At 37.3% G+C, this 24,294-nt stretch overlaps 4 protein-coding genes across 4 annotated transcripts; 2 read left to right on the forward strand and 2 right to left on the reverse strand.

The window, feature by feature from the left end:
• Window positions 1-133: 133 nt before the first annotated feature.
• LOC106163892 (monocarboxylate transporter 13) lies at window positions 134-5,804 on the reverse strand. Its single transcript, XM_086997339.1, has 8 exons — window positions 4,232-5,804; window positions 3,719-3,918; window positions 2,915-3,226; window positions 2,351-2,528; window positions 1,840-1,957; window positions 1,132-1,357; window positions 738-881; window positions 134-296 (listed from the first exon to the last, which is right to left on the reverse strand). Exons 2-8 carry the CDS (start codon window positions 3,870-3,872, stop codon window positions 142-144), a joined length of 1,287 nt encoding a protein of 428 aa, XP_086853465.1. The 5' UTR covers window positions 3,873-3,918; window positions 4,232-5,804; the 3' UTR covers window positions 134-141.
• A 460-nt stretch (window positions 5,805-6,264) lies between these two features.
• LOC106163383 (monocarboxylate transporter 13) lies at window positions 6,265-11,789 on the reverse strand. The gene is made up of 7 exons (XM_086997338.1): window positions 11,383-11,789; window positions 9,506-9,817; window positions 9,124-9,304; window positions 8,452-8,569; window positions 7,782-8,007; window positions 7,324-7,467; window positions 6,265-6,890 (listed from the first exon to the last, which is right to left on the reverse strand). Exons 1-7 carry the CDS (start codon window positions 11,534-11,536, stop codon window positions 6,730-6,732), a joined length of 1,296 nt encoding a protein of 431 aa, XP_086853464.1. The 5' UTR covers window positions 11,537-11,789; the 3' UTR covers window positions 6,265-6,729.
• Window positions 11,790-19,577: 7,788 nt separating this feature from the next.
• LOC147759648 (uncharacterized) lies at window positions 19,578-22,080 on the forward strand. Its single transcript, XM_086997558.1, has 5 exons — window positions 19,578-19,804; window positions 20,574-20,885; window positions 21,091-21,265; window positions 21,773-21,890; window positions 22,066-22,080. The coding sequence occupies exons 1-5, from the start codon at window positions 19,651-19,653 to the stop codon at window positions 22,078-22,080; spliced, it is 774 nt and encodes a 257-aa protein (XP_086853684.1). The 5' UTR covers window positions 19,578-19,650.
• LOC147759649 (uncharacterized) lies at window positions 21,934-24,224 on the forward strand. The gene is made up of 3 exons (XM_086997750.1): window positions 21,934-22,523; window positions 22,855-22,998; window positions 23,383-24,224. Exons 1-3 carry the CDS (start codon window positions 22,349-22,351, stop codon window positions 23,541-23,543), a joined length of 480 nt encoding a protein of 159 aa, XP_086853876.1. The 5' UTR covers window positions 21,934-22,348; the 3' UTR covers window positions 23,544-24,224.
• Window positions 24,225-24,294: the final 70 nt, after the last annotated feature.

The following is a 24,294-nucleotide window of genomic DNA, read 5'->3' on the forward strand; positions in this document are numbered from 1 at the left end:
ATTTTTCATAATATCAAACTGACATTCATGTTTCCTTTAATACAATGTACTTCGTAGATGGCTGGCCGAATCCCTGCAACTGCACAAACCCGAGTAGTATTTCGATAAGTCTGCACGATTTTGAATAATTTCGTTAAAACTTCATGTATTCCTTTGCTTCATTAGTTCTATACTTTGCAAGTCCCTCCACTTTTTGATAAATATTACAGAAGCTGCTGCAAGGACAAACACACCGAAGCATGGTGCAATAGTTAGAAAAACTGCGGAGTAACTCCCTGTGACGTCACGGATATAACCTGAAGAAGTAATAGAACGACTGTAAAAGGTACAACAGCGGACTATAACAGCACAAGTATGTTAAATATTGCTAATCTCCCTTATATTTGAAATACTGTAAGGTGCATGTGTGTGTAGTTGTTGAAATACTGTACCCCTGTACTATAGAGGCGCAAGGAAGAATACGTTGTACAGACCGATGTGACACGAATGGAACATGAAATGTAGTCGTAGGAATGGAAGCCAGGGATCACATATGATAAGTTCAGGTTAGGCTAAGTTGGGGCATTAGGGTTAGTATATGGGACGAATTTCACCTGTAAAAAAGTAACGGGGAACGGGCTACGGCTCCTGGCTCCTAGCGGACTACCATTCCTGTCACACCGGCTTCACTTTTTTAAAAGACCAAAAGAATTCATATACTGTATATATAAACTTAATAAATGTAGGCTAAAATCTACCTGCCAAATACGGTCCTGACGTAGCTCCAATGCCTTTACTGAAACGCATTGTCAGGAATAAAGAGCGAACGTTTTCTCCTTCCATGATCTCGTTGGTGACAGCAAAGTAACCGGCGTGAAATGGACCAAAAGCTAGACCTGAGACTAGAATAATTTATGATTTCGATTAGATTATAGAATAAACGTTACAAAATTTTGTTTTTATATTCAAAAAAAGCTTTCATTTCTCGATTAAATTCTTTTCAAGATTATATCTGCTCAACTTTCAAATCTTATTCTAGCAAAACATAAGAACTGATCTACATACATGGACAACCGCGTTTATTTGTTTCATTATAAATTTATAGTATGACTTTTAAAAAAATAGTTCTGTTAAAAATAAAAGAACACATACCGGTACTGTATATAAACGCACCAGTTAATGATGTCGAATATGCGGCGATGATATTATTAATAGCAAGCAAAGCTGCTGCAACCAAGTTCGCCAACAGCAAATTCCCCTTCAGATAGTCTCCGACCCAGGAGAAAAACATCTGTCCAATCATGCCCATGATGCTAAGAACTGTTATCACGTATTCTGCTTCAAATTCTTTGTATCCGAGGTCGGTAATGTGTTTTGGCTGAAAAGAAATATATTTGGTCAGTTTATTCTATTCGTCATTTTCCGTGTATTTATCTATTTACGTTCATTCATTTTCATTAATATTTCTTTATTTGGCTATTATGATATATTCCTGTTATTTGTTGTACTTTTAGTAGATTTGGCTGTAATGTAAAATCCAAAAACCGATACCTTGTGGGTGGTGTGCATGGCGTATTTTGTCTAACCAAATTTTAAATAAAAATTATATATAGTCAGCAAAGAGTCACCAGTGCTACAATACTGTAGGTAGTTCTTCGTCTAAATTCTCCGGGGTATGATTAAAAGTTATTAAATTGTGCAAACAGAGCAATGGGTGGATTACAGCATTTGTTTAAAATATATATTAACATCTAATAGGAATTTTTATAGAAACACAATTTGATTGACAACATTCAATAAAACATGTAGTTGAATTATGCTAACACAAAAACATTTACCTGTCATAACAATCGTACTTACTATTATAACAAATGGTAGATGGAATGCGAATCCCTTACAACATATCGCCACGCCCCAGATCACATAAATGGCAATTTTAGAGCCTAGGGTCCAAGGTGGTTTTTGCAGAAAGTCTGACCTAGAAAAGGAATGATATTTATGTTTGAGACACGGTGTTCGACTGTATGTCACTCCATGGGGACTATAGACTTAACTTACCAGCATTTTGTGTGAAACATGCAAGCGTAGCTTTTGTGCTATTTACCTATATTTTAAAAAATACCGGTAGTTTGCCTGTTTAACCTTTTGATATTTATCACAATGGGCAAAATAATCATGGTTATGAAGATATGCAACTGGAATATGTACGAATTAATGATCAATTAAAGCTCTTTATTGAAGCGTAAAAAGGCCAAGCTTCATCTACTAAGTAAGATTATAGGTTAAAAAAACATAGTCTCCAGAGAAATTATTTGATTTTATTACATAATTGAAATTGGGCTTTTAATATATTCATGTATTTAGTATTTACTTTTTGTCTGATTGGGATCCTCGCTGTTCATTTGTCGCCTCTGGCGGGTTTCCGTACAGGAGGAGAAGAAGCAGCCCCAAAGAAGAGAGAATAACTGTATATATTCGGAACGCCCAACGCCAACCCAGGGACGGATTTGAGCACATCTGGGCACTTAGGTTGTTCAAAATTGCTGAGCCTGGAATTTAAATCGATAATGCAATTTTTCTTTGACTCCAGGCACAATCCTCATTGAACTAACCGCAAGTGATCTGACACAAGGATACGAAGGAATACTAAAATGTTTCCGGGGGGGGAGGTCTATTTTCCCTTTTCTGTGGCTGTAATGTATGGTAAGAATTCTGTGATCATTTGCATGTCACTCTACTAGGGAAAATCTTTTATTTTATTTCACGAATAAAGCATTTCTTTAATGAAAGTCATGTTCTAAGGCCATTTTTTTTCATATATTTAAAACTTTTTGTTGGACATTTTGAGCTTTCGTAACATATATCTGTATCTATTATTATTTTTTTATTGTTATTATCTGGCCAGTTGTTTTATTCAGAGGGTTTGTTTACTTACCAATTGGCTGCAAGGTGTTCACGGCACTGGTTGTAAACACGTGGTACTTGTGTGACCATGGAAACCAGAGTGCCACCACTAGATACGTACAAATAAGAACCAACCCGCTGCCGCTGCCGGATAAAATTCCAAATGATATGGCCACAGACACGGGCTCATTTGCAAGTGACGTCAGCAACAATCCCAGCGCCATCAAGATCAGTCCAACAGCTATGACCTGCTTGAGACCAAGTTGTCCAATCTTGGACATCGCAATATAGATGAAGTTGCTAAGAGAAAGTTTGAACGCATAGTAGACTGTTAACGGGGCACCTGTAAAACAAGTAAACAAACATAGACTTACCACCAATGGAATTGTACTGTAGCATGATTCTAATGATCTACAGGTAGTACACAAACGCTTATTAGACCGAAACACAGGTTTACTACCCTTAAGCATCGGAGGTACTGTCTTAGCCCCACACCCCTCCCCGAAAAATTAAAAAGAACTGAAAACATATACACAAAACAAACTTCCCATACATATACCCAAAATACTGACCGTGAAATTATATCCTCGTCATCTGTTTAACTTTTTTAATACTTCCCCGACCCCCTCTCCATCTCACCTAACCCTTGACCCAACCCTGGGTTCGGCGGGTAATGAACCATGCGTTCAAAGCAAACTACCTCGGGTTAGTGTTTTCCTTCATGATAATAACATGATATAAATATTAATGCTTAAAGAATCGCCGAAATTTAGTCATATTCAAGCTCTACATTTATCAAAGGCAATGTCTTCTTTATGCATGGAAAAATATTTACCTAGTGCTGCAAGAGACGATGACGGGAAATCTTCATCCTGCTGAAAGCACAAGATTGTTGTTCCCCACGAAGTAACGACCCCGGCCCAGAGCACGAATACTAGAATAGCAATCCCAAGCACGACCCAACCCCTGTAGATAGGGGGAGATATCATTGCTGTTCAGGGTGATGGTCCCAACTAGGCCATCAGCGCAATCAAACTGTGATAAAAAATGGGATTGTATTTTTAAATATGTTTTGGGATGTTGATCTTTAAAAAAATGGTGGTAGTTAATCAATATCATATAAAATCAATTAAGGCAAGACGTAATTTTCAATAAGATAATACATTTTGCTACAACTGCCTTATTCCATTCTCTTCCATTAAAAAATATCGGTGCGTCTTCTGTGTTTATAATTATGATAATCAAATCATTTAAAGCAAAAACAAGAAATACATGTACCTCATAATTATCAAATAAACTTTTCTTACCTTTTACTAGTAATAACTATCTTAATATCACCAGTTTTTACCTTACAGGTCTCACAAGATGGGTCTCAGAGAACCGCCTGCCCGGCTGAGATGCCTAAATCTCTTGAAGTTGTGTGAATTAGAGGTGCGTTTATTGCAGGGGTGATATCAGATATGTGTAAAGGCCATTCCACCGGTTCTTGATGATCCAGTCTATTCTTAGTCAAATCTTTAACTGGCACGCAATGTGACCTCTAACCACTCTGACAGACATTTAATGCATATCTTATTACCATCAGAATTACAACATCAGCGGGAGGCAATGGAGAATCAGATCTGTGGGTGACAAAGTGCCCCATTAGGTGACCCTTTACAACAAAATAAGACTGATATTTCCAAGTTATAAACAGACACATGGATAATAGGCAAAAACCACAAAATCGCAATTTTTTTCACAAAACCTGTTGCGGATACCACGCCAAGCAAACATAAATAACGTCGGGGAGTGGTCCCACGTATAATTCACGCACGAATGTTGAAGTAATGAAACTAATAATACAAAATAACAAAATAATGACATATAAACACCATTACTGATAATATAAAATGCACATATATATTGTAAAGTAAATAAAGATATAACGCAAAATAGACAAATATAAAAATATCGAATGACTTATATGAAACAGGAGGTGATGTCATACATATTTATGGATTTGACTAGACATCACTAATCAAAATCTTACAAATAAAAGGTTCACAAATACATAGAAAGAAATGTGGCATTCCCCACCCGTGGCGATCAATAGATGTTGACGCAGTAACTACAATAAAACCCCGTTACATGGCGACCTGAGCACTAAAATTAGCAGTTTAAACGTAAAGATGGTGACAAAAATACATACTACAAAAAATACCTGAAACATTTACCTTAAACATGCTACTAAAATGCACTCTATAACATTTTATTTAGGACAACAATATTTCTGACAAAACTCATTTATAAATTCCTGCTTCTTTGCTCGTCGGTTTCAAACAACATGAACTACTTGTTGAGCGTATATATATACTGAACAAAGTATTTGTAGATGGTAAGTTGTAAGGGAGTTGTCACACCTATCACAACCTCATTCCCTGACTGCAAGCAGGCGAAATACTGGCTGGTAAGACCAGACAGATATAAGTAGCTATAGGCAAAATAATCTTCACAACTTGTTTTCGGCATCTGGATGATAATAAAGGGTTACAATACCCTTAATGCAGTTTTAACGATTATGTCGTGCACCACTAAAACAGAATTCGAAGGAAAGTTGACGGTGTCGCTATTCTGACACGATCTGATATTATTAAGGGTGTGAAATAAATTAAAATACAAGGGTTTAAATCTTTTCAACCCCTTGCAGTCTGTTGATATGAATGTAACTACTAAGGAAAAAATGCTGCATTTGATTAACAGAATATTATCCACCCTCCCCCCCAAGAAGCTTAAGTATGCAAACTTCAATTCTCTTAAACTATTGGAAAGCGCATCTTTTCTCGCCTGGCAGCCCCATAATATCTGATGGCTTTTCTATCCACACGGAGAACCGGGCAGCTTGATGCGGTGCCTACAGGAGCCGATAGAATCACAGGGACCGACTCACGCGGTGATCACCGCTTAAATACACAGGTACATGCAGAAGCCATTCTTTCAGTAGGCCATATCTTTGATTTACATGTGTAGGTCTTATCCGCATTGATATACAGGGAAGACCACGCCTCCCCTCAGTTGATGATGCTGTCCACTTTGTGGCTGATCTCGTTTGACCACCAACTTCCAAAATTGAGAGAAAGTGGGCTGTAGTAGTACTTGTGTCACACTGTTTTTTCTGGTCTATTATCATTATTTTCAGTATTGATTTTGATGTAGTCCACATCCAGCTTTCGTGCTTTTTACTATTTAAACCAGTTTATCTTGATTATGTTGCTATACTTCTAGCATTCATTATGTTATCTTGTGAAATTGATGTTATTTTCTTTCATTTATTTTTTTTTTTCATTTTTATGTTATATATAAAGGACCTCCGATTTATACACTGTAAAATTGTACTAAAAATTGAAGTCTTGGTTATAAATTCGTTTCATCGTCCCTGGTGGCACCAACAGTCATTTTAGCAGAATCTCCCCCAGACCTGAAACGCACCTGACCTGAAACACAAGCCATGCAGAGATGGATGGCCCACAACCTCGGCAGCAGAACACTCCACTGCTTTTAAAGTATACCGTGCTTTCAAAGCGTGGCTATCAGGCTGGGACGGTGTTTTGTTTCTTCGTTGTCAGCTGCTGGCTTTCAGATGTTCACTTTTGGCTGCGGTGTAGCTGCGTGTGCTTAGTGTCTGTCGATGTATAATTGTATCCACGTGCATGTTTCTTTCTACTTAATATTTTTTCTTCATTTAATTACAACACACTTTTTTCATAATAACATATTAACATTCATTTTCAATGCTTCGTGGCTTCCTATTCATTTCTGCCTCGGCTGCATAGAGTAGGGAGAGGTTAAATCTGGTTTTGAGGTATTTTACTCAAACGTGATTTTGTTCTTCATTAATTCTACACTTCTTAAGTCCCTCCACTTGTTGATAAACGTAACCGTTGTCGTTGCTAGGACAAACACACCGAAACATGACGCAATGGACAGGAACACTGCATAGTAACTTCCTGTGACGTCACGGATATATCCTGAAAGAGTAATAAAATTATTGTAAAAACAACTAAAAAGATCGGTGAACTACAGGTATTATAAGTACGTGATTCTGCCATATCTCTTTCTCTTTCTGTAGACTGCAGGTGCCATAGGCATACGGTATTACGAAAAATCGATATACACTGTAGCTTTCATGCACATGTAAAGCATGAGGAAATTTCGGTGTAAGAAAAGATGTGCATGGTTTGATACACACTATTGCTGGAAGTTACATTCGAAATATGCATCAAATAAGTCTACATCTTTCATCACATATAGTCGACTTTCGTATAGGTTATATGGTAAACGGAGCCTTAACTTAGCAACAAGGGCATCAGTTGAAGGACCCGATGTAGACGGCAGCAAGAAATCGAGAGCAAAGAGAATTAAAAATATGCAAAGATATTCTTAATGACGGGATTAATTTACCTGCCAAATACGGGCCTGTGGTGGCTCCAACGCCTGTGCTGAACCGCATAGTCAGGAATAAAGTGTCAACATTCTCTCCATCCATTATTTCATTGATGACAGCATAGTAGCCAGCATTATATGGACCAAAGGTAAGACCTGAAACTAGAATATGGTTTCACATTTAAGTTGCCAGTAGATGATAAATTATTGACTACCCTTTTTGGTTCACCTTTCCAATGGGTTTTCGATAGAAATACGCTATGGGGATAATATTAATTTGCCAATTTGATTCCTACTGTACGTACATTATATATCGGGGTTTTGTCCTCGATTTTAAATCTAATTAAAATCATGCGTTTATCCTTTCAAGGTTTTTAATTTAATTTATAATAGAGTGGTGTTCAATTGATTGTTTAATAGCATACTTTACAAATGTATTATTTTGAAGGTTGGTTTAAATATAAAAGAACGCTTACCAGCACTGTACACGAACGCCCCAGTCAAAGATGTCGAATATGCAGCGATGATATTATTTAGTGTAAGCAAAGCAGCTGCAACCATGCTCACGACGAGTAGCTTCCCTTTCAGATAGTCCCCGACAAAAGAGGAAAACATCTGCCCAATCATGCCCATGATTCCTAGAACTGTCATCACGTATGCTGCTTCGTAGTCATTGTAACCAAGGTCCGTCACGTGTTTTGGCTAAAAGAAAGGAGAATTAGGGCATTCATAACAACGGACTAACAGATCCGCGGATCAAATATGGCCGACCCACTTGAATGCTTGTTGCGTAATCCCTGCAGGGAATCTATTCAGTGTCTAATTGGGAATCAAGCTACAAATTTTTACGTGGGTTGCCATATTTGATCAGCGGTCCTGTTGGTCCGATTTTCTGAATGCGCTCCTTGAAGAAGCGATACATTGGTCTATCGATGTTGCAAAATCTATTACTGTGAAATTTCCCCAGCAGTGACCATCATAAAAGTATCACAAATGCTACAGTGTTTGCCACGTTCACATGTATTTGTCTCTAACTAAATTATCAAAATATACACATGTGCTCGTCTAAAACTTTTCTTCGAATGAGAAACTAACATATTATGAATGTAACCAGGCAGGCATCACTATGGTAACCATGATACTTACCAATATAACAAAAGGTAAAAAGAAAGCGAACCCCTTACAACATATTGCAACGGCCCATAGTCCATGAAGGGCAATTGTAGATCGTCTGGACCACGGCGGTTTTACCATGAAGTCTAGCCTAATAGACATAATGACAATTAAATTAAATATATGTAACTTCCCTACCTCATTTTGGCAGTAACTTCCGTCAGCATGCGATATCTTTAATGTACAATCGTTTTAGCAAACGCAACATAAATTATTTTGTATGGATAGAGAAACAACTGGTTACATACTTTACCCAAACATGTAACGGATTATTAATTTTTTAATGGGGAATCTCAGTAACGCACCCACCTATTTTACAATTTGATCTTTATCAAAATAGTTAAAATTAACGGTCGTTTTAGGTTGATTTCAAAAATTGAGACAAGTAGGCGCCATTAAATTGTAAACCCGTTATCCTTCCTTACTGTATCATAAATACGGGGGAAATTGTCTTTCATTGTCTCTTTACCGTATACCTACAAATGTATAGGTGCATGTGAACGCGTGCTTTCATGAAGACAAGTCAATCGAAACGTCATTCCTAATAATTAAGTAATGCTTTAGTTATTTTCGCCCCCTTGAAACCATTTGATTTTTACTGTATAAAGCACTATGGAATTTTATCATCAACATAAACATATATACTTTTTGTCAGTTGGGTAGCCGCATTGTCCATTTGAAACCTCCTCTGGCGGGTTTCCGTACACCAGGAGTAGAAGAAGTCCCAAAGAGGACAGAATAACTGCATAAATTCGGAACGCCCACCGCCAACCCAGTGAAGGAATTGAGCACATCTGGGCATTAACGTTATTCAAAATTGCCGTGCCTGAAATTTGAATTAATAAATTTTTGTTTGTTTGTTTGTTTGGCGACTGAGAGACTTTCTGCCGCAAGACCCATTAAACTAACAGTTCAAGGTGGAATTGACCTAAGGAACACTAAGTAAAACTAAAATGCTTCGAAGAGTGCATGTTTCTTCTTTCTCTATTATTATTATTATTATTATTATAGCCAGATTTAAACTTACCAAGAGGCATCATGTTGCTCAGCGCGCTGGTTGTTAGCACATGAAACCTGTGTGACCATGGAAACCAGAGCGCAATCACTTTAAACATGGAAAGTAGAACCAACCCGTTACCAGTTCCTGATATAACTCCAAATGATATCACCAAAAAGTCGGGTCCATTGGCAAGTGACGTCACCAACAACCCCAGCACCATCAAGCTTAGTCCAATAGCTACAACTTGTCGAAGGTCAAGGAGACCAAACTCTGCCAATGCCAAGTATATCAAGCTGCTGAGGGATAGTTTGAATGCATAGTACACTGTTAAGGGGGCACCTGTAGAACAAACAAGCGAACATAAATATTCTTAGAGCTTTCAAATACGCGTGAGCTACGAAAAAAAGGTAAAATTCGGTAGATATTCCGTACATTAATATGTGCCTAATACATTTTAGATTAGCTCATTTTGATAAAAAGCTAAGATATTTTGAAGAGGACAGAACAATGGGTATTCTTCGGAAAGAAAAAAACACATCATTTGAGTACTTATTCTCGCAACGACTCTTTTTTACTGACACAGATCCATTTTTTACAAACTTGTTATTATTAATATATCGTTTTTTAGGATGGTTATTGTTCGATCCTCAGTCTATTCGTTTGATGGCCGTGATTTCTTCTATTTTTCATTTAGTTTTAATCACTTTTTCACCATAAAATCCATTTTTCATTTAATTCTATAGAAAATTTTGCTACAAGAGTAATTACTAGCATACGTCTTGGCGATTTATTCAGGGGAAGGCAAAGCACGCGTAAACTGTTGTCGTTGAGCGGGAATCATGCAGTACTTTATTTGTTTGCTCTTATACCGAATTTAGTAACAGCTCGTAAGTGTCTTCACCACAATACCATAGAACCGAAATCATAATCGTCTTTTCATCAGCCTGGTTGTTTGACTTTTCCTTTCTTTTTTTTTCTATTTCTCTTTGTGATACTATGACTAGTAGTCCATAAGGTTACCTTTGATATCGTTTCAAACCATTTCCATTTTCGTGAGTACATGTGATATCTGTTTATAGATTTCTCTAAAAGAAGTAGAAACAATGTAATACTGAAGACCTCTAACCATACTAAATGTGCCAAATTTCCATAAGTCGTCAGTAAAAAGCATAACCCTCGACCTTCCGGAACAAATTTTACGTTCTAACCAATAGGAAGACCTATATTGCCGGTAAGGCGAATTTGAAGTAAACGTTTTTGAAGGGACTAGGCTTGATTGCTTAGCAGTACTCGCTCGCGCTCTTCTACCTTTTCTATGATAGTAACGGTCAAGGTCACAAGAGAATTGATGTTAATTTGATTTCTCCTATTGGCTGACCAACTCACCACATTGACAGGAAAAAAGTTCCAGTATAAATGTTCAAATCATGGCACATTGGCAAGGAACGGACACAAACTAATTACTTTGGGTCAATGCGATTTGTGATGCTCCAAATGTTTTGCACTCACAAAAAATAGAATAGCATATTCGTTTCTGAGCGAATTTTCCGTCCATACCCTATGGACTATAGTCGGTGGCAAGGAGCAGGCAAGGGAATTGTTATGTAAGTACCTAAGGTGAACTCTTGTCACAGAAGTTTAGTTGCAATGTTTGATCATATTTCGTGTACTAAACCATGTACTTCTAGTGAATAAGATTTCACTCTGCAAAGTTCAATTAACGCAGCCACAGCATAAGGTCTGCTTGTGTGGACTTTCTCGACTCCCACATATTGGCTGTCAATTTCAGCTAATCAAAATTGAACGTCGGCATAAGCTCCTCGATATAAAGACGTCCTGTGTGTCGCATACAATAGACAACTCGTTTTGTAACTACCGTGGGTTATACATGTACATATTCTTACCTAGCAGTGCAAGAGACGATGTCGGGAAATCTTCATCCTGCTGAAGGCACAATATCGTTGTTCCCCACGAGTTCCCAATTCCCGCCCAGAAAACAAATAATAGAACAGTTATCCCAAGCACTACCCAACCCCTGTACAGGGGAGAAGATATCATTGTTGACTGGTGTCACGGTCTCGGACTGAGGTCGCAATCAGACCGCGTAGTGAGAAAAGTGTGTCCTCTGTATCATATTGGGTCACCAAAGCTATATCTTCTACCAGGTCCACTGATTGATTTTCTCTAGATATTCACAGAAAATGTCTCAGGCTAAATATGTTCAATCTTCTAACTGCGCTGCTGGTGGAAAATTTGAACCTTATACCTGCCGCCTTGGTAGAGGGTACCAAAGGTACTGTACAAGGTAGAGAGAAAGCACGAGGTGCGGAGCTTTGAGCAAAACACAAGAGATAATTGGCGAGGCCAAGCATGAAGCCCTGGAACATTGACGGTTGAATGGGGCACAGCGTGTACTTTTTCTAGTGCCCTTTACCCTTATATCAGGGTGTTGTCGCGAAGGCCAAGCGAATACATTGTTTCATTATATTTTGCGTGTGATCTAATTATAGCAACTCTGTACGATTAGTTTTGTTAGTTCACTTCATAATAAGGGGTGTCAGAGCATCAAATTGGTCAATACAGATATACTTTATATTTTGTGGATTCCATAGTTTCCTCCCAGATGCCCATAGTAAACCGGTGTAACATAACAGACAGCCCCCGCCCCCCCCCCTCCCCCCCCCCCCCCCCCCCCCCCCATGATAGAGAGTCCGCTTTCCATTCATTTGCACAGGTAAGCCTCGTCCTAGATTTTGACCCGCTTAGGCCAGGCTAACCCTAATCATTATAACTAAATGGAGGGCGAACTTACTGTTACGAGGACCTTCAGTTTAGTTACACAGGTACTCTAGGATAGAGGGGCATTCAGTAAACTTCAATGTATGTCTTTATTACTGTATAATTAGTGTGTATTTAAGAAATTATTAGTTCTAAGTTACTTCATGTATGTGTACTTGTCGTGTATATCGCCTTACCATTTTAGCATACTGAGGCGTCAGTCTTTTTCAGCGCTAGCCGGAGCACTGGGGTTGAGTTAATATTGTGTGAGTATTTGCATCGTTATAAGCGAGTTTTTTATGTGCAACGCCGATTATTATATTTTTATGTAAGTTTATTGTTTTTTTTACAGTGTATATTCTTAATGACAGTGTTAAGTGATCATCTGTTGAGTGGTTTATTGTATACCAATATTAATTATTGTATTAATTCTTCCATGAAAGCCACCGCTACGTTACATTCTGTTAAACACGGTTATCATTCAGTTATACTTCACTATAATACATCGTCTTTTCATCCTACGGATATGTGGTTGCACTGTGATGTGCGTGTGTAAATAAACCCTTTACAGCCTCAGCGGCGTTACACAAGTAACCCCCTTTTTACCACTAAACCACCTCCAACACACCTTAAAAGTACACGACAAGTTCAATAAGTGCAACATACAGGTACATTAAATTATAAAATGTTCTCGAGTACCTTTAAAATCTTTTATCCCCCCCTCCCCCCCCCCCCCCCCCCCCCCCACACACACACACATTAGAATATTAGAATAGTACGGCAAGTTCAATAAGTGCAATATGTGCTGATACATTAAATTATAAATTGTTCTCGAGCACCCTGAAGATCTTTTATCCCCTCACACACACAAATTAGAATATTAGAATAGCTAATAGAAGTACCACCAATCCCTGTACAGAGGAAATGATGGCTTTGCTGTCAGTAATCGGTCTCTGACCGTCGTAGAGAACTGACAGGTGAAATTTTACTGCTGAATCACCTTAATGGATTGGAATTTTATTTTTGCAGTCACAAAGATGTAGCTCCCAACTACTTTAGCAAGCATCAGATGTCTTTCTTTTCACCATCAGAATACAGGTATCAAAAAGACTGTGGCCAGCATGTTCAAAAGGGGATCGTTTTTTTCTGAAAGAGTGCGTCTTTTAACGCAAAGCTGCATAAACTTTTTTATTGCTACAATTACTCCGCAGTCAACACGATCTGCAGAATATTCTTCTGTCCTCAATCCGTACTGAATTAAGGTTTTAAGAACTCTGCTATTGATCGGCATTGGTCGCCATGATTCTCTTTCTACATTATTTTATGCCCCTATTTCACACAGACCACGAACCCCACGAATCGCCAGGAATTGACAAATTTCAGGATTCGTGGTTGAATCGTAATCAGTTCGTGAAGTTCTTAACAGAATCGTATATAATCGCAATCATTTCTTGCAATTCTTGATCAATCGGGAATTCGTGGCAAAATTTTTGAGCTGTGCAAAATTTTGGCCACGAACTCCCGATTCTAAAAAATTGTAGTGAATTTCTGCACAATATTCTTGCGATTCCAGCCGAATCCCACGAATATTCGTAACACTATCGCACCTGTATCGTAACTGAATCGTAGAGCGTGTCGAATTAGACCAGAAAATTGGCAAAATCTCACGAATCCTCCCGAATCCTGAAATTTGTCAATTCCTGGCGATTCGTGGGATTCGTAGTCTGTGTGAAATGGGGCATTAGGCACGCGCCTATCCCATTCGCGCCTGTTTAGTAGGCTTGTTAAGGACCAAAAAATGGCCAAACGCTGCATTTTGTAGTACAAATGTCTAACTTGGCATAAATGTTCCTTGGGCCAAAAGAAAATTTTTTATCCAAAGAGACGCCCTCTATCGATACATTAATTAGCATAAATTATGCAAATTATGTGCCAAAATATATAATATTTCATATTTCCATTAATTTTTGGCCTAGAAACATGTATAGATTATCAAACCTGACTAAATTAGGAACAAGGAACCCAATTTTGATCATTTGGAAGCAATTGGTGGCCATTTTGTGCCTCAAATCCAAGATGGCCGCCACCCGCCATTTTGAAAGTAGACATAATTTTGCTATTTTATGTTGAATTTTGAAGCGTTTGGTCTAACTATACTTGATATATATATCGATTCTTACTATTTTGGGGGTGCAAAAGTCATTTTTGATATTGTTATGGTGATAGTAGGTGATTTGAAGGAACAAAGAGGGTGTTTTAAGTGCCTACCAAGATATGTGTGAACGCTGCAAAACCATGGATATTGATAACCCGCATTCAAATATATCTCAATGCAATTTTTTGTTATATACCATCGCTATTGGACTATATTATGAGCAAAAACACATTTTACCATTATGGTGCCCATTGGTGGCTGTTTTATCCCTCAAATCCAAGATGGCCGCCAAAAACCATTTTGAAATTGGGCATAATTCGCTATTTTGAAACTATATGTATTACATCTTTGTAAATGAGTAATACGTCGTTTTATATTATTTTCTGGTGCAGAATACATTATCTGTGTCATGAAATGTTAATACAAACTATTTTAGCCTCCAAAATCAATATGCATGTAGGCTTAAGTTGTCAAATAGACTTACATGTGCCATGTAGTCTAATTATTACAAAATGTTTTATTAAATCCTAAAGAGCTTGAAACAAGCGTCAGAGATCAAAATGGCTTAATTAAAGGTAAAGAACACATACCTGGTGCTTTGAATTGGTAGCCATTTTGATCCTCAAATCCAAGATGGCCGCCAGTCACAATTTTGAAATACGGGTAAGGCATAACTCATCAATTTGAAGCTATTGCTCTTACACTAGCATGTAATACATCGTTTCTTATCATTTGGGTTGTAGAAGTCGTGTCTTATCTCTTCTGAGATATAATACAAAAAGAAAATATTACAAGGCTCTAACACCAATACAGGCTTACGTCTTCACCTTGTATACGTCTTGAAGTCAAATTTGTGCAAAAATATGTTATATAACAATTATAAAATGGTTTTGCCAGACATAGATTAAGTGCAAGAGACCAGCATGGCTGATTCGACTTTATGGTGACTACTGTTAGCTATTCTGTTGTTCATATTCAAGAGCCTGTCACTATTTTAAAATTATGGCATAATTTACCTTTTTGAGCTGTTGGACTTTTATATATGATCGTAATACATCAATTGTTACCATTTTGGAAGTACGTAATTAATTTCCGGTGTTATTCTGGTGACAGAGGATAATAACAAAGGCATAAGGTGTTTTAAGATGATTCCAAGATGAATTTTCTTGTAGTTGTCATTTACTGTAGATGTTTTGTGCTTGTTCGTCCATTGGAAACAATGAGAACTATGTAGTTGCCTTATGGATTTCTATTGGTAGTGAGATGAATTGTCTGGCCAAATCATGCTAGGAATGATCACTGGCACTGTCAACTAGGAAAAGAGGCTGCTTCCTCGACTTTTTTGCTCTATCCCTCTTGCCTACCTGCGCAGCTGCTGCTTTCTAGTTGGTTTTGCAGATTCCTTCTTTTGTGTAAAGATACCACTTTCCTCTGATGCAACATGTTCTCATGCATTGATGTTTCTCTGGAAACTGGATTTTAATATATTGTTTGGCTGTTTCTCATAGGACACTGACAAAACCTCAATTCTTACTGGCTGTTATCTTATTGGCCTGCCAGAGCTGATCATGCATGTTTTTTTTTTTTTTTTTTTTTTTTTTTTTTTTTTTTTTTTTTTTTGCTGTGCTGCTGGATGATTTTGCAGGCAAGATCTGGAGCTATTTCAAAGCAAAGTCCATTTGCTTGTCTTTCACGGGCATTTTCGCATCAATACAACTAACCAAGTTCCATATTATTATAAGACTACGACACATTGTTCACCCTTCAAATCTTCTGGACTATATTTAACATGCAAATGCAAGCCCCAGTGACTGGGACATAAATGTACATGTGGCTTTTTGGTTCACATTGACCAGTAAAAGATTAATAATATAATACCACTATGTATATATATTTATTGCTTACCTTTAAATTATTCAGTATCTTTTAGTGGATGGTCACTTAAGATAAATCTGAATGATATATTTGAGCATGTGGTTCAGGTTCCACATTTTTGTTACAGACTCAACGAAACTCATCTTGGAATTTATTTTACAACCTTATATCACGGTACCTTTTTATTATCTTCTGTCATCAAATTAGCACCGGAAAATTACTTTTGAGCCCCCAGAATAGTACCATTTTACCTAATACAAGCCCACAGTTCAAAGGTTATAAATTACACCAAATTATTAAAATAGCGGCATGCAACCAACACTTGGTTTTGATCAAAATAATGGCTAACAATTATCCTCATGCGGTCAAAGATGTATTATTTTGCTTCAATGCAGCCATTTTGTTTGCTGACACTTGTTTTATAGATCGGGCAAAAGCAGTTTTGCACTAATTGGATTACTAATTGTACATATAAACTGCAGGCCCATGTGGCAACTGAATCCTATATTTATTTGGAGGCTTATAAAAGTTTCTATTTACATTTTATGAAACCGAAAATGCATTCTGCACCAGGAAATAATCAAAAATGACGTATGGCACGCTTATGAAGGTGTGATAGTTTCAAAATGGTGAATAATGCTCAATTTGAAAATGGCGTATGAGGGTCATCTTGGATTTGAGGCACAAATTTTATGAAACAAATAATGTATTCTGCACCAGAAAATAATATAAAACGACGTATTACTCATTTACAAAGATGTAGTACATATAGTTTCAAAATAGCGAATTATGCCCAATTTCAAAATGGTTTTTGGCGGCCATCTTGGATTTGAGGGATAAAACGGCCACCAATGGCTTCCATTATGGTAAAGATGTGTTTTTTGCTCATAATATAGTCAAATAGCGATGGTATATAACAAAAAATTGCATTGAGATATATTTGAATGCGGGTTATCAATATCCATGGTTTTGCAGCGTTCACACATATCTTGGTAGGCACTTAAAACACCCTCTTTGTTCCTTCAAATCACCTACTATCACCATTACAATATCAAAAATGACTTTTACACACCCAAAATAGTAAGAATCGATATATATATCAAGTATAGTTAGACCAAACCCTTCAAAATTCAACATAAAATAGCAAAATTATGTCCACTTTCAAAATGGCGGGTGGCGGCCATCTTGGATTTGAGGCACAAAATAGCCACCAATTGCTTCCAAATGATCAAAAATGGGTTCCTTGTCCCTAATTTAGTCAGGTTTGATAATCTATACATGTTTCTAGGCCAAAAATTAATGGAAATATGAAATATTATATATTTTGGCACATAATTTGCATAATTTATGCTAATTAATGTATCGATAGAGGGCGTCTCTTTGGATAAAAAATTTTCTTTTGGCCCAAGGAACATTTATGCCAAGTTAGACATTTGTACTATAAAATGCAGCGTTTGACCTCTTAACAAGCCTACTAGTTGTGTCAGTCAGCAAATCAATATGACCACAACGTATCTAAAGAGCGCATTTTAAAGAAAACCATGCGAATTTGGTTGGTGAAGCGGTGTGGCAATATTTGTGCAGACAATAATACTTCAGCATTTCAGAACACAACAAATTTGTCAGCGAATAGTTCAGTTCAGTTTTAAAATTGTATGCGAAAGGATTTTGCAAATACATTACTCACCGTCTGTTGCAGCTGCCAAGCACTTTTATTTAACTGCCATCCCATTTCTCTGTTACATATTTTCTTTAGATTCTCTGACATAAATATAAATTTACTAGAAGCCATTTTCGTTCAACAGCTTCAGCCTCAATTAATTTTAATTGAAAAGTCAACTACCTTACAGTTTCCGTGTAGACTAGCGAAAATAAGTATGTAGTCTACGATTTTTTCAACTTAAAAATATTCGATTTGATTCAGCAATTTCTATGCGGCATAATGTTCTCAGTCCCGTTCCTTCTCCACTGGATCCACGAAATCCGTTTTCTATGGAAAATGACGGCCATCTTGAATTTTCTTAAAATACCCCAAAATATACAATTTTACCCACCAATCATATATATCACCATATTTATAATAATAATAATAATAATAATAATAATAATAATATCAGGTAATGCACACTCTACCCCCGGACAACTTGACTTATATCACAAACCTATGTTAAACCTAAAAGTTTTTATCTGTCACTTAGTGGTTACAACAAGTTTCCAGTGCGCTTTGTAATGCATGCAAGAAAACAGTACTCAGGAGATGCGAAACGCCAACCCATGTCAAGCGATTCAACACTTAAGAAGTGGATACGACAAAAAAGAGAGCTACTATGTATACCTATATGGCTATAAAAATGCACTCAAATCCTGACCTTCCTTCTGTTCACCGACCTCATGAGGCGAGACGCATATCTGAATTCACCTCAGTGCAATTAATATACAGACAAAAGGACGCCTTCTTATATTTCACAATATTTTTTAAGACGCATCTGAGTTGACCCTTACCCAGCGGGCACAATGACTTGCAAAATAAAAGTTTTGTGATCAGCTCAGGGACATCAGAACCCATTGACAGAGAGAAAGGCACCTGTGTTCCACTCTAATTCAAGGGACCATTCCCAGACCCAATCATACTGACTGTGGATCGATCTATGTCCAAGGGGATTCTTTCTAATTTGCAATCAACTTAAGCAGCTTAGATGTCTGTCTCGTCTACTGAAGCAGCTAATGGGTAATTAATTATCATTTAGCAGCTTCAGAAGGCGTGCCAGACATCTAAGCTGCTTAAGCTGACAGCAATTTAGCGAGAAACCTTTTGGAGATGGATCGATCCTGTTAGATCGATCTAGGTATTGGAACCCAGTCTTAGAGACATCTCACCCTATCTCAGGTGACTGCGTGGCGTGGCTTGAACGCCTCGTGGCCCAGTCGTCGCACTGGGACTTTTCTCTAAGCCTGTTAGATAAATAGATACTTAGAGGAAAAAGTTTATTTTATTTTTTCTCTATTTACTTTAAGGAATTTGATGATGTGTAAACTCAATAGAGGCTTGGTACTATGTACGCAAACGTAGCCGGTCGAGATGAAACCGGTCAGGGACTGTCATGATAAAATGTCTGTTTTAATTATATCATTCAACTTGATTTTATCGATTTCATTTTACGTTGATTAATAAAAGCCTTATCGTACTGTTGCGATCACAAAAGGTCGACTCGACAACATATGCTAAGGATAAATCCATTCTACAATTTTATTTTTTCACAACGGTCTGATCACAACGACAGAACAAAGAAATACTAGAAATATCTACCATCCGATATTCTCACTTGATTACGACGACAGTCTGAGACCATGACACAAGATAATAATGATGTCTTCTCCTCTGTACAGGGGTTGGATCGTACTTGGAATATCTGTTCTGTTATTCGTGGTCTTGGCGGGGATCGGGGACTCTTGGGGGACAACGATCCTGTGCTTTCAGCAGGATGAAGCTTTTCCGGCATCGTCTCTTGCAGAGCTAGGTAAGAATTTCCTTGAATAGATTGCCTGCGATATACTACACTATAGGCCTATTTAGTGAGGCATGCACGTCTGAATATGACTTTTTCAACTCACTGTTATTTATCCGATCTTTTTACAAGCATGAATGAAATACACTTTCCCGAGGTCGATTGTACTGATAACAAGATTGATTGCCGAACACTGCACTAGAACATCCAGGGTTAGGCTAAGGGTAGCGAGGGGAGGGATAGGCGCGAGAGGACGCATTTGTAAGACGGGAGATGAGACCAATATTAAAAGAATACATAAGGCTAAAGGATGGGAATAATTTATGTCTTGCTGGTTACATTCTTGAGTATTTTTAGGCGGGGGAGGTGGGAGGGGGAGGGTAAAGTAAAGGGGGTAGTGCACGGTGCACCTGAATATCGGTGATGCAGTAATGTGAATTCACAATTGGTCATGAAACCCCTAGAGAATTTGAGAAAAGACATGTAATTTAATATTTGGACAGGTCATACCTCTATAGGCATGCGTTCCGTTCAGTTCTTGAAATATTTCTCTGAATAATGTTTTCGTGTCATTCTCAGTAGCCAGTGTTCTGTATTATCACGAAATTTGTAGAAGTAATAAATGTGAACAACTTGAATTTATGCCATCTTTCCCAGTGCATGGAAAAAAGCCCCTGGAGATGTACATGTACACGTGAAAAATATCTACTGAATTACACTTATTTTCTGTTCCGCGTATTTCAAAAGATGTTTAATACATGTTTGTTTGTTTATTTTCCAGGTACCCCTTTATCAGTTTACATCGCTGGCAAACTGTGTGTAACTAACTTTATCTACATTGCATTATCGAAGTATGGTCACCTTGACATTGGGCAAGTAATGGCACTTGGACTCATCTTGTCGATGGTGGGGTTGTTGCTGACGTCATTTGCAAATGGAGCCCAGTCTGTGGCCATTGCTTTTGGAGTTATATCCGGAACAGGAAATGGGTTGATAAGTATTTGTGGGTATTTAGTGACAGCGCTCTGGTTTCCATGGTCACACAAGTTTCATGTGTTAACCTCAAGTGCGTTGAGCGCCTTGGAGCCAATTGGTAAGAGCCCTTAACCCCTGAATATAATAATAATAATAATAATAATAATAATAATAAATAGTAAAAAAAGAACTGAATAATAAAAATCTAAATGGGCCTAACAAAAATACCTTAAAATTACATTTAAAAGTTAAACAATATAGCAAACCGGACCCTGGGTCTGTCATGGCGAGTAAAAGTAACAGCATTATCATTTTAATCTTAGGCTCGGCAATTTTCAACAACGTTGGTGCCAAGATGTGCTCAACTCCGTCACTGGGTTGGCGTTGGGCATTCAGAATATTTGCAGCTATTCTCTCCTCTTCTGGAATGCTTCTGCTCCTCCTGTACGGAAACCCGCCAGAGGCGAATGAACAACGGGGCTGTCCATCAGATGAAAAGTATACATTTTTACATTTAAACCCCAGTGGTTATGATATATAGCAAAATGTAAATCGTCACCTATTTAAGTGAACGTAGCGTGTTTCACATAGTAAAATGTAAATGATGTCAAGTGACTACCTGTACGCATAACGCCTTTTTCCTTATTTGGTCTGTCTTTTCGGCCCTTCATCAGAAAACCTAGATCACGTGAGTGGCCAGTCGATGTGGCGACATAGCAATAACTGCCCCATAAGAGACAACTATAAACTTATTATTCTTACCCCTATATACCAAACGTTAGGAATTGCGACCTCACGTTTCGACCAAACTTTCATTTGAACAATTATGATAACAAAGGGGCTATAATGTAAAGCAGGGAATTATTATAAGGATATAGTCATTTATGTAGCGTTTGCTCCGTCGATTTTACGCCAGATCACAACGGAGGATAGATAGAATAATATGAAGTCAGTAAGATAATACCAAGCGCCATTTGGGACACACAAAGGTCATTCCTCTTTTAGGTTAAAATTCCTACAAAAACCGCCCTGGTCCAGAAGCTCTAAAATTGCCATTCATGGAATATGGGGCCTGGCAATATGTTGTAAGGGATTCGCTTCCTATATACCTTTTGTTATACTAGTAAGTATGCAAGTTGCGAAAATGTGCACCGCTTGTGTTAAAAGAACCAAAATAATAATTCTTAAAATTTGCATGGTTTAATTGTCATGTGTTAATATTTTGATAATTTTCGACCAGAGCTTGTGGAATAATCAAGGCAAACAAGAAGTAATGTTGTATTTGTGATACTATTAAGATAGTAATGTACTGATTTTCTTCGAGACTCGGACAAGTGGAAGGTAAAACAAAAGGTATGATATCGGACATAATTAAATTATCAGTCTATATATAGTTCAGCAAAAATAAAAGTGTAATTAAAATTCAATAAAATGTGTAAAATAATCAAAATGTGGATGGATTTTTTAAATAGATAACTAAATTAAATAACCAAACTTAATATATATTTATTTATTATTCTCTCTTTTTTGCCAAAACACGTGACTGAACTCGGATACCAAGAATATGAAGCAGCATACGTGATGACAGTTCTAGGAATCATGGGCATGATTGGACAGATGTTATTCTCCTGGGTCGGAGACTATTTAAAAGGGAACCTGCTTGTGGTGAATTTGGTTGCAGCTTCTTTGCTTGCTATTAATAATATTATCACTGCATATTCGACATCTTTGGCTGGTGCGTTCGTTTATAGTGCCGGTAGGTTTTTTTACCTAACCCATATAATGGTAATCTTGTTAGTCATGTTGAGTTTGCTGTATCGTCTTTTTACATTGCGTTTGTTTTTATATCTTTAAAATATATTAATCATGATAACAAAAAAAATCAAAACTACAAAAAATAACCAAACGGAAATGTGAAAATATTGTTTATGAAATTCATTGAAAGATTTCCAAATTAAGGACAGAAAAAATGCTAAAAATCTTAACATCAAAACAATTACATATATTGTTTTTACCTTGAATGAATAAACCGAAAAGGGTGAGGGATATTTTTTGTAATCTAAACAAATTTCAACACACTATTTCAGTCACAGGTCTAGTTTTTGGTCCATATAATTCTGGCTACTATGCTATCAGCAACGAGGTCATGGACGGCGAGAATGTTGACACGTTGTTCCTGACAAGTCGTTTCAGTCGAGGCATTGGAGGTACTGCCGGAGCGTATTTGGCAGGTACATGTATAAGTATACCTTCAGAAAATTTTATATACAAGTATCTTAATCATCTTGCTTTCAACTCCTTCCTTTTTCTGGGACATTGTGTTTACGATACGCAAATCAATTTATACAGAAATTAAGGAGATTTCAAGTTGAGAGAGGTGTCGATTTATACAAAATCAATAATAATATTTCAAAAGCGCACACCTGAAGAATTCAGTCAGAAATATCGAAGAGGAAGTCAATACGGTTCTTTTCTTCAACCTAAATGTCCATAACAAAAAAAATCTTGAGAGAGAGAGCGATTTAGCAAATTAACAGATTAAAGAATATTTTGTCGCTATATATAGCCCGCGAATGTACCTTTATCTAATCAATCTCTTACTACGTATACTCCAGGATATATCCGTGACGTCACAGGAAGTTTCTACGCAGTGTTTCTGTCTATTGCCTCATGCTTCGGTGTGTTTGTTCTAACAACGGGTGCTATTATATTTATCAACAAGTGGAGGGACATGAGAAGTGTGAAACTTGAGCCGAACTTTATTGCTTTTGAGTAAATACTACAAAATCAAATTCATGGGCCTCTTAAGCTAGCAGTCAAAATTTAACTAAAGCCAAAGATGATGTTATTAAGTAAACATGATCGTTATTTTGATATTACGAAAAATTATATGGTAATTGGAGAAAATATGTTAATATTAAATATTTGAAAATATTAAATTTTCAATAATTAGAAAAGCCAAGCGCATGCATTAGGTAATGCTTGTCAATCTCGTTGAAAACACGTCATTAGTAGGAAAAACAAGTTCATAGATCGTTGATTAAAAACAATATTGCACACCCTCATTTTGTTACATACATTTGTATTTGTGAGTGGGGGACATAATCCGTTATCCAAGCGGTTTCAAACCCGGTGTCACGTGACAGAGAGTCGCCCATGACAGAAAGTCCGCTTCCAATTACTTCCCATTACTGTACAGGTGAGCCTCGCCCTAGAAAATGACCAACCTAGGTCAGGCTAACCCTATAACCATTGTGCGTGTGACTAAATGGAGGGCGGGTTTTCTGTTACATGGACCCGCAGTTTCTTTACACCGGTTTCATGGGAGCGTAAAAGGCAATATTCTTAAAGAGTGCACTTTTTTGTTGTCTGCATAAATTCTGTCTATGAATTATTCCATGTATATTGTACTCCACTTCTTTGCCAGTTAGACATTGTTTGTTGGGCAGTAATTATAATGCACAAACGTTCAGTTTTCTTTTTTTTTTTTTTTTTTTTACAAACCGATATTAAATTCTTCAGAAGCG

Source organism: Lingula anatina, chromosome 10, assembly GCF_051362555.1.
Source record: "Lingula anatina isolate TDL-2025a chromosome 10, LinAna3.0, whole genome shotgun sequence".
Classification (NCBI taxonomy): Eukaryota; Metazoa; Brachiopoda; class Lingulata; order Lingulida; family Lingulidae; genus Lingula; species Lingula anatina.